The 11,376-nt window shown below is 31.9% G+C and overlaps 2 protein-coding genes and 1 long non-coding RNA gene across 6 annotated transcripts; 2 read left to right on the plus strand and 1 right to left on the minus strand.

Moving 5' to 3' along the window:
• The first annotated feature begins 1,469 nt into the window (after positions 1–1,469).
• LOC116773296 (uncharacterized) lies at positions 1,470–4,077 on the plus strand. Of its 3 annotated transcripts, none has more exons than XM_032665720.2 (4): positions 1,470–1,626; positions 1,886–1,942; positions 2,568–2,840; positions 3,720–4,077. In XM_032665720.2, exons 1-4 carry the CDS (start codon positions 1,575–1,577, stop codon positions 3,860–3,862), a joined length of 525 nt encoding a protein of 174 aa, XP_032521611.1. In that variant the 5' UTR covers positions 1,470–1,574; the 3' UTR covers positions 3,863–4,077. The 3 variants fall into 3 exon arrangements, with proteins under 3 accessions (XP_032521611.1, XP_032521612.1, XP_061384607.1); XM_032665721.2 differs by having other exon boundaries at positions 2,604–2,840; XM_061528623.1 differs by lacking the exon at positions 1,886–1,942 and having other exon boundaries at positions 1,484–1,626; positions 2,604–2,840.
• A 740-nt stretch (positions 4,078–4,817) lies between these two features.
• Positions 4,818–11,203, minus strand: LOC116772984 (protein arginine N-methyltransferase 1). 2 transcript variants are annotated; one of them, XM_061528621.1, is made up of 9 exons: positions 11,041–11,201; positions 10,831–10,917; positions 10,562–10,722; positions 10,170–10,334; positions 9,893–10,041; positions 9,409–9,556; positions 6,636–6,725; positions 6,295–6,444; positions 4,818–5,773 (listed from the first exon to the last, which is right to left on the minus strand). In XM_061528621.1, exons 2-9 carry the CDS (start codon positions 10,892–10,894, stop codon positions 5,630–5,632), a joined length of 1,071 nt encoding a protein of 356 aa, XP_061384605.1. In that variant the 5' UTR covers positions 10,895–10,917; positions 11,041–11,201; the 3' UTR covers positions 4,818–5,629. The 2 variants fall into 2 exon arrangements, with proteins under 2 accessions (XP_061384605.1, XP_061384604.1); XM_061528620.1 differs by having other exon boundaries at positions 10,831–11,203.
• On the plus strand, positions 6,351–9,308 carry LOC133320383 (uncharacterized). The gene is made up of 2 exons (XR_009753754.1): positions 6,351–6,470; positions 8,991–9,308. It is a non-coding gene; the product is annotated as an uncharacterized LOC133320383 (long non-coding RNA).
• Positions 11,204–11,376: the final 173 nt, after the last annotated feature.

The raw sequence follows: 11,376 nt of genomic DNA on the forward strand, positions 1-11,376 counted from the left end.
GGTATACTTATATAGAATTTACCGTTCGCTAATCAAACAACATATCAACTTGTCGATTTAAAGTTTTGATAAATATAAAGACGTGTACACACTACACGTAAACGATAGGACAGAATACATTATACAGTAAGTTCAGACCCGAAAATTTCATCTCCTTTACACCTTTCATACACTTCATCCGAAAATTTAAATTTTCTATTAGGAAAAAAATCCAAATTTTTCCAAGTCTTTAAACCTCTTTATGATTCTACATGAAAGTATGAATTCGTTTTCATTTTGTCTCAGTGTACAACATTAACCTATGATTATATCTTTGATAAATATATAACAAAAAACACTTATACATTAAAACATTTAATACAATAACGGCTAATATGGAATCGGACATATGTAAAACTCTTTACGAGTGAACAGGTCCGAGACTGGTTTTCCACGACACCGCGGTCACCAACCCCGGACCCTGACATTAGCAGCCCTGGAATGTACATGGGAACTATTAACAGAACATCTATTTTTAGAATACTCCAAGGATAAATCCTTTATTGAAATATATTTATCAAGAAACAACAATTCAAGAAGTGTCAAGACACATCCTTTGAATTCGTATAACTCTTATTCGAACTGAGCTTATATTAGATGTAACAAATTAACTTAAACACATTCCTTGTAACAAATGTTATAGAAAAAATATATAACTCGTTAGAACAGTTAAAAATATTTATCAATAAAAACAAAGCCGGTTACGCGACTTACATTAAGTGAATCACAATAAATTACTTTTACATGTAAATATCATATTTTTTAATATTTTTCTCCGTACATTTATAAATAATATACCTACTGTGACATTCAATAGTATTGATAATTTCGTATATCAACTTATGTATAAAATATCCTGATAAGAAGAACCAAATAACTTTATACTTTAAACAAACATTTAACATACATACATACACAAATTGATATATATATATATATATATGTATATATATATATATACATATATATATGTATGTTTATTATGTTGTAAATAACTTTTATATATGCGAGACATATCATTGTCGTTATAAGAGAACGGCCCTATTAGGAGCTAATGACAAGTAAGCCCTAGACCGACAAATGCAAAGTACACTCGCGTACATCATTCACATTGTTATATTAAATATAATGTTAATTAATATTACTATAGAAATATAATATAGAAGCTTTGTTATTTAACATCACTATATACTACATTAAAATTGTTAAGCAAAGAAGTAAAGCTGACTATCTTTAAATAAAAACTTTATTAACCTAATTTTAATGTATAATGTATATTATGAATATGTATAATCGTATGTAACCGTATAATTGATTGTTATTATCTTCTGAATTGATTATAAAAATAGACAATGTTACAATAAATAAATATATTTTTTTCATAATAATTCCCGCTCATGATTGTACCGGTAGGTCGAGCTGAGTCTGAGTTGAGACGAATATTTTTATAACTAACATTCAATTCTCATCCGCGAAACGGTTCACATGTAGTTTAAGTTCTTTGGCAAACAAACAGACAAACAGACAGTGACGATATGTCTAAGTTGAGCTTCCTCGCATTCGCCGCTGTTTTGTCTTTAGGTTACGGTAAGTTATGTGTTTATTGTATCGCTTCATACTCGACGTTTATTAAAAAAAAATGTTTTACGAACCTCCTTACTCCATAGTAGTTGTTCAAAAAATGAACTATTCAATTTCAAAGCTCAAACGGCTAACATTATGGAAGATAAATTGAAACCCAGCATCAGAACTATCAAAGATATGATGCTCTTGTTCTATTTTTACATATAAAGTGTCTGTATTATATTAATATAATGTAATAAATGTTATAAATACATTCTATTAGGTGTGCAGCAGACAAATTACGATATAAGCCGGCACAGAACGAACGGGGCTCGTAACGGTAACACGGGAAACCTTTATAAAAAACATATTTCATCAATTTCAATTATAACATCTAACGCATATTTCATTTTCCATTAATTTTAACGAATTCATCGTACGGATGCTTTTACATAATTCTAATTGACCGGCTAAAGCTTTGGTGCAAAAATTCGTGAATATGCATCGCACTAACGACATATAGAATCTAAACATTTTGTTCGTTTTAATCCTACATTAAATAGTGGACATTGTTATTTATGATTCATAACTGTCCTATGAAAAAACATAACAGTATTTTATACTTTGAATTTGTTAATATTTTAAATTAGAACTATTGTACACTAAATTTTTTTTGTTACATATTTAATTTACGATAAAAATATAATATAAATCTTAATCAATTCAAGAATATGTAAATTATTTTAAATTTTTTGTTGACATGACATAAAAACAATTGTAATTAAAAAATTAATTACTATGAGGAACTGAGCATCACCAAGGTTTTAAGTGTGAAAACACGAATTAACATTTAATTAGTAAAACTTAATAACAGAGATCAACCTATTTTCTATTTCGTATCATTCACTCCACAATCTAACCATTCATTCATTCATTTACTAACGTTCGCCATGATCGTTCAACAGGTTTCACAATAAGAGACATATGGAACTATTTATTAGGAGGCGGCTACGGTAACGGCTACCACGGCAACTATCCCGGTTACTATCCTGGCGGATCCGGTCTGTATCCAGGTGGATATCCTGGACAATATCCCGGGAGCAACTACCCAGGATACCACCCAGGATTGGAAGGTCCCCCCGGCGCTCACCCTGGCTGCCCCTTGTGTGACTCATCGGTGTATAGCTACTGCTCTCACAAGCAAGCCCATGACTCCTGCTGCTGTGAAAATTCTGCATGTAAGTTGATTTTACATTAAAATTTCCCAACCATGTTAGCTGGCAAGTCCAAAAGACTAACAGAAATACATTCCGATGATTTTCAAAATTTTGGATTCAATGTTTAATTCATTTCATAAATATCCTACATATAAGGATCCCGGAATATGAAAGGGGTTATCCGTAACAAACAAAAGAACTCCACATATGATATCAGCTCACAACAACGTAGACACACATCCTCGGATATTACACCATAATAATACAAGTAATTATATGTTATACTATATGTATCGAGATAAACACTTTTTGCGCTCTGTATTTTCCGGTAACTATTAATGTAATAAGACTAAAAACTTGTATAAAAAATTACCTCATATCTATGTGCCTACTTCTTTTTAATTGTAACACTCTCTTGGCGTCAGCATTCAACCAAATCCAATTTGTGCAGTACTTTGGAATTATATTGCTTTTAGTTATTTATAGAATAAATTAAACAAAAGGTTTTATGAGATAAAGTTGATTTGATAATTTTGATAAATATAAATTTAGTAAAATATTTTTTTTATGAATACTTCCTTTTCATACTTCTTATGTCGAAGTGTTTCTTACGTCTTAATATTAAACATATGGGTGACATTACGTTATACTGCTTAGATAAATGTACTTTTAGTACATATTAATAGTATGTAGTATGATAGTAACGACGCGACGTAGGTTTGTGAATTAACAACCAGACGCTCCGTGTGTAGTGGGACGAAGAAAAGTGGAAGTAAAAAGACGAGGCGTGAATCGAGTCTTTGGTAGCCAAACAATGTATAAAACTACATTGTTTTTTGTCTTTACGTAAAGTATATTTGGTTTTGTTTTTTACTAACAGCTAATTTAATTTTTTTCCAGTTTCTCTATTCGGCTGTCGCAACTCGGACTGTAAGTTCATCTATGCTAACTCATGTCAAGAATACCATCTGATCACTAACTGTTGCTGCGTCGACTTACAGAAGAATGCCATCGCCCCGCCTATAGTCGCCGCTGTTCCGTAAACATTAGTGTTGTCATGCTTTAAAAATATTATATTTTTTATAATGGCAAAACAGAACGCATCTGTTATTAAACATGTGACAAGATGAATATAAATCTTGGTGTAAAATTGTAATCAATTAAATCAATCCTAATGGATAGTCTTAACAATACTGTTGCAGGAGAGAAGTTTCAATATTGTGTTAAAAATAAAATAAGTTACACTTGACCATCCCAATCTGATACGTGTTTTTCTTTGACTTCTTTGAAATTCGATACGTCATAATTGACAGTTGTAAAAAAAATAAAAAATATTACATTTAAAACCGTTAATAATAACAGACTTTGAAATACCTTTTTCGTATTCTACATAAAAAATAAAATAATTAAAGGTAACAAATGAAAATGCTTTATTGTATTAAATTTTATTATACGTTTAAAAATACTCTAATACCTACATAACATGCCGTGGCGCCTTCCAGTATTTTCATAGATAACATACAAAAAATTATTTTTTAGTCTGAACACATTGCTATTTATTTTGATGATATATTTTAAACTCGGCTCGTCGACTATAACTTATTAAAGCTACAATTTTCTCGTTCGTACATAGTTGGCAATCTAAATTGTTATTTTAATACAAATTCAAAAATATGTTAGGCCCCGTCTAAAATGCAACTTACATGATACAGTTTGAATATCCTACAGTTTTACACTTCATTATTCAAAATTCGTTATACATGGTACGGAAGTACAGTTTACCTCATTACCGCTATTGACGTAACTATTGGAAAAACATTATTGTTATAATAATTACAAAAACTCAAACCTATCTGAACAGATGCAAATCTACAATTAAAAGTAAATTTCTATTAATAATGTCTCCTCACTAAATTTACTATACAATATGATTAGACAAAGCCTTAGAAGTTTTTATATAGGCGGTCTATTGAATACTCATAACTAAATGAAACTATCTTCACAGTTTTCATCGCAATTTTTATTTTTTAATAAAATACACAAGTCTTACAAATAACTGAATTCACAATATACGTCTCATGTGGATATCATACAGGCAAATGCCTTTTACATATACAGTCATTCAAAAATAAAATACGTTAAGCACAGGTTTAAAATGACAGCACAACTGTCAGAGACCACAGTATATCCTATATGTTACACAGACTATATTATTCGTTACATACAAGAAGGTTTCAATGTGAAATTTTTAAGCACATTATTCTTTTTAATCACAAAACATAAAAATACTGTCATAATCGTCCACCATAATTTTCAATTTAATAAAATAAAAACAGCGACAAAACTGTAGAAATAGTTTCACTTACAGATTAAGATACAAAAAAAAAAAACTTTTTTGTCTTACATTAAAAAAAATTGGTGCAAAACAACATTTTGCTTCAGTACATTAACTTGAAGGCGATCGTCGCTACTGCGTTTTGGCTTTACTTACACAACTATGTAATCGAGTCCAACTCATTGAGGTACAATAACAACTGTGACTCAATTATCAAATGTCTTTCACATCACAGTGACAGGAAATACACCCGGATACTTAAGACTAATGTTAAATTTGAAATAGTTGCAATTAAACGTACATTGCTGAATAATAGTGGATTACCGAGAACTGTTATCTGGGGCTCAGATTCCAAAACGTTTGTCTAAATCACAAAGTCATTGGATATTTTATTACACAGATGTTTTGATAGCACTGTAATTATTGATTGTCCACCGTTTGAGGGTTCATCGCAGCGCAGGTGTTGGTTGAGGTCTCAGCGCATGCGGTAGTGGTTTCTCTCCTGCACCTGGCACAGCTCGCCTTTAAACGACAGCTCCACCTCAAAGTCCAGGTCGCGGTTGTTGCGGGCGTTCTGACGCATACAGAACGAACCCGTTATCTCCTCACCCTTCTTAACCTGGAAATATAAATAGGGGGTGAAATGATATATAATAACGTATAAAGGTACCTGAAAGAGACTAAAACATTAATTTTAGGGAGTCGTTAATGGAACGATAGAAATTTCATTGATAATTGAAATTACAATCAAAAAGACTGTATAACCTACAACTTATAGAAGTCGACTGAAAGCTTTCAAAAGCTTATTTACACATTTATTATTTAAATAAATTTCAAGGATAATGAGATCTTAGACTTTCGCGAGTATTCATTTAAATGAAACATCTGGGTTACTTTGCAGCAACCGCCTGCCCGAGATCACGGTTGCTGCAACGTAAAAAAAGTAAACGTCTGGAGCATATAGTTTTTTTTAAATATTAAAATACGCCTATTAATCCGAACAATATTAGTTTCATTTAAATTTCAAGGCTGGAATTGAATTGTACGAACATGTCATACACCTCACACACATTACGTCTTGTACTAATATTGCTTTCGAAGGGATTGATCGATACATAATCAATATAAGAGGATACTCACTGTCATATATTCATCAAAGTAGAAAACGGTCTGCTTCCAGTGTGTGTAGGGCGCCTCGGGGGCTGTACTGAATCCCAGTCGCTTGTGTGACTTAGTGAACTCCACGTTGAAGAATGTCACCAACGCCTGAATGAAGTCATTGCGACGCACCTGGCATTCAAAACACATTCAAGCTGGTAAAATTTAGCTATTGCCTTTGAACTGTTAATAAATTTTTTGTGAATTTAAAATCCCACTAGGTAAGATAGAAAAGAATTGGTATATCTTAAATTCACAATGTCACGGATACCTTGTGACAAACTTCCTATATTTTTAATGTCATAGTATATATTTAAAAATACCTGAAGATGGAACTTTGATTCAAAGTTGAGATCTTCTTTCTTGACTGTGTACAGATCTATTTCTTTCAGTAAGCAGGAATTTGTGACAACCTGTAACAAATATTATATATTTTAAAATAATATAAAAACATACACTTCATATGTTACTGATAAAAATATTTCAATAAATTTAATGATTCATTGCCATAAAAATGTACTTCCATTTATAATGAGATACAAGGAACAAATATTTAAATTTAGAATCTATTTTAGAAAAAATATATTTTTTATCAAAACCTGTACCAAAATGCTTGTTTGTAAATGTGTATAATCCAATCATGAAAAATGATTGATGACATTAAATAGTATAAAAAAGCTTTTTTATAAAATGATAATTTTTGAATCGCATGTATTAAGGTACGACTTTCTTTAAATAGAAAAGTTTAATACACAATCATACGTCCTTCAAGTGTTAAAATTGTCTTCATACAATTTAATCTTATATATAAAATTCTCGTGTCACAATGCTCGTTCCCGTACTCCTCCGAAACGGCTTGACCGATTCTCATTAAATTTTGTGAGCATATTGAGTATGTCTGAGAATCAGCCTACATCTATTTTTCATACCCCTTAGGGCGCATTTTCATTGATCGATAAGGCCCGCATTCGGGGTGCGGGAGATTTCTGTAACGCATGCCATAGGGCCCGCAAAGAGTTTATCGTTTTCACTGGTCGTCAGAGCCCGCATACGGGGTGCGGGTGATTTCTTTAACGCATGCGATAAGGCCCGCATGCGGGGAGCCATTTCCACTGGTCGTTAGAGCCCGCATTTGAAGTGCGAGAGAATTAGGTACCTACAGTTTTTTTTGGTATATCTTTGTCTGAGATGCCACTAATGTTTAACTTTTCCGCAATTTGTTTGTACGCGCTTTGTCTTGCGTCATGATTTTTATACAAAGCACTCGTTACGTTCCACAAACATTCGTAGTCTCGATAGATCTCTACGAGTTTTAGCATTTGTGAATCCGAAAACCGTTCAGCCATTTTGCTCCCACGCTGCGTAAATAAACAGCGTTAATAATATAAATAATGCGCGTAGTATTGATGACGTCTAATAAATGACTGAACGGAGGCGAGTCACCGCATGCTTTGTATCGACCGAGTTATCGACTGACTAGTTTCATTGGTCGTTATCCCGAATGCGGATATCACCCGCACACGTTTAATCGACCGAGTTATCGACCAGTGGATTTCATTGGTTGTTAGCTCGCATGCGGGTACTCCGAGCAATCGGGCTAACTACCGACTTATCGACCAATGAAAATGCGCCTTTAGTGATAAGGGTTGTTCACTCTTAAACTTTTTTTTAAATTATTGAACGATTTTTTTTTGTTTTTATTTTTTTATAATGTGGCATCAAAAAATACATACAACCCAAAATTTTTGCTTTTTTTATCACCAACCCCTAAATTTTTATATATATGTAAACACAATACGAGTATATTTTTGTTTCGGCTAATATCTAAAGTGGCTGAACCGCGTTTAACGGGACTTATTGGCAGGTAGCTAATGTAATAAAAAGTAACTTAGGGAGGCAGGGCGCTTACGGGGTTTTACTTTTTGTCATAGTTTCTTATTATTTTTCTTACGCAGACGGATTCGCGGGTAACAGCTAGTAAATTTATAATAAAACAGGTAAAAAAAATGGTTGGCTTAACTTGGTTCTGTACTATTATGATACATCTTTTAATAAATAATCAATATAAAAGTTATTTAAAAACTATTATTCTCAAGACACATACTAATGATGAATTAACTTAATGTCACTCTGAGATCAATATGGCGGAGATCAAAGATGTGCACCAGTGAGTTTAAAGTCAAAATCAATCAAACTTCACCGAGCAAGAGAAATAAAATAATGCATCTTAGCGAATGGTGGATCGGTTATTTTGAACGGAATCTTTTGACACGACACATGCGTTATGGTAATTTCTAATCAAAGTATTTACTGAGAAAATCATAATAAATAATTGAGAGTATATACAAACGCAATTAATCTGAGCCATTGTCATGAGTGACATGAGAATCTTGTATATAGCAAATAAAAATCAACCAGTGTCCTCAGAAACGAATCGCTATTTCTTAACAAAAAACAGTAAGATACAGGAAGTTTCAACGATGACAAAAAACGAAAAAGTAGTAGACAAAAAATTAAAGAATAGGTCAGGTTAGGTTGGTCTAAGAAATTTGCTAATGATCTTTTGATATTGAGTCTTTAACGGAATCTAGACTCGACAAGATAATGATATCTGAGAATTTCGAGAGTATTCATTCAAATAAAGCTAATATATTCTGATCTATGTACCGACGTTACAGTTACTTTGCAGCAACCACGACCGAGGCAGAGGATATGAAAAATATTACATACACAGGTGAGAATTAGATACTTTAGTTATTGGGTGTGGGTTTGTTTAAAAATTATTAAAACCATGATATCAAACACGTGCTAACTTAAAGAGCCTTTAATGTGCATTAAGAAATAAAGACAAATACTATACAGTTTTTTGTACTATAAAGTATGGCCACTTGATATGATTTGAGCTAATCATTTATTGTGGTTAAGCCACTGCTTATATATAGTCTGCAATTGCTCTACCGCACCAAGAGCTGATAAAGAAATCTCATCAGAACCAATATTTGATTAATACTTCTTTACATAATCATTAATATTTAAGTTATTGAGTAAATCTAATATATATTTTTTTTATATAACTCAATAATGCACAAACATTACCTGTTTTGCATCAACAACATCAACGAGCGGCTCCGATATAGCCACCTTCCTGATAGAGGACATGTCAAAACCGTACACATCGTCCCACCAGTTGATCTTCTCGTCTTTGTACTGACGATCTTCAATCCCACAGATGAACAGTGTGCACCTGGCATTATACAAAACATTATCAGCTTGTATAGCAATAGAACAATGGCTTTGAATTTGATATAAATCTACAATAGCTTTAACATATATGAAATTCTAAAAACTATTAAAGAAAAAGATTATAATATTGGGTGAACATATTGAGGCATATATGAGAATATCTAAAAAAATTATGTAATGTTAGTTCACTTTAATGAATATTTAAAATATATATATATACTTATGATATTGAAATCATTTAAAAAATTGGCTTTAAAGTTTGTAGTCTTAATATAAAATATTTAAAAGTTTAAAATAATCTCAATTTGAATTGTAAATAGTAATAAATAAAAATAACCTATCAGGAAACAGCATGCCATCAGGCTGAAGCCACTTATCCCGAGCGTACAAAACTGTGTCCAACATGCTCTCATAGAACAAACAGTAACCCATCCACTCTGATATAATGATATCCACCTTCTCTACAGGAAGCTCCACTTCTTCAACCTGGTCATAAACAATATTTGTCATAACTAATGCTTATATTGCTACATTAAAATATAAATTTATACATTTAGCACAAAACCATATAAAAAATCACAATTGTACAAAAAAGTTTTAAAATATTTGCTTACTTTTCCTTTCACAATTTCTATAACATCATCAAGTCTGTTAGCCTCAACAATCTTACGAGCATAGTCAACTATGTTAGAGCACTCCACTGCTATAACTTTAGCTGCCCCTGCTTTAGCCGCAAACATGGATAGTATTCCGGTACCGCAGCCTATGTCTAACACAGTCTGCAAGGATATTGTATATTAATATAGAAATATATAAGAGAAGAGAACTTAATGGATTGAAGATTAAATAATACTAAGTTTTTATGAAACATGTATCATTGAATAGATCGGATTATGAACTAAGTTTAACATTTCTTACTCAAAGTTTAGGTTCCCTCATTGTCTTAATAAATTAAGTTACGATATTCATGAAATAAATATTAACTATATATTATAAAACTCCTTACTTTTCCTTTGAAGAGATGCTTATTGTGATACATAGCATTTCTATATGTAAGTGTACGGACTTCATCTTTTAACATTTCCTCGTGTATACCGAAATGTGCGTATGAATCAAAATAATAATCACGCGAGGTCATCTCTTCAGCAGTAACATTTTTATCAGGTCCTGAGACAGTCAAAAACATTTGATTTTAAATTAAATACTTAGCATAGAAACACGTTTTCACGCTAGGTACCGGCGTCCTGAGAGACGCACATTTTTATATAAACTTACCATTTTCTGTTGCTGGCGTAGATGCAGAAGAAGTACTTTCCTGGGCGACATCCATACTTTCCATTTTTGTATTACTACTTTGAAACACTAGCAAAAAAACAATATAAAAAGAATATAACCTGCAACTTTTAACAATGTACGCCAAATCGATCCGTCATAGACGAACTTCAACGAGTATATCTACTTCAGGTAACTGGTTGATTTACTTACAAATACTAAACTATGTTAGCTAGTAGGATATTAAATAGGTAAATATCACAATTTGAAATAAACTAGGCACAATCCCTTACAAATTACTTAAATTACTTATCAATTCCCTCTCTTTTGAGAGTTGATCTGAATTGAATGAAATTTTGCACAAGCATTAAGCACAGACCATAGAGGAGTCAAAGAGTATAGACTAAAGAACAATCATTGTCTACTGCAATTTATAAAACATGTAGCTTACTAATTTTGATGTAATCGTAACATAACATGGTATTAATGAAATCCAAAACTTTATCGAGTATTCATTTATATGAAACTAATATTTCCGGATTACTACGC

The sequence above is a fragment of the Danaus plexippus genome, assembly GCF_018135715.1.
Source record: "Danaus plexippus chromosome 18 unlocalized genomic scaffold, MEX_DaPlex mxdp_35, whole genome shotgun sequence".
Classification (NCBI taxonomy): domain Eukaryota; kingdom Metazoa; phylum Arthropoda; class Insecta; order Lepidoptera; family Nymphalidae; genus Danaus; species Danaus plexippus.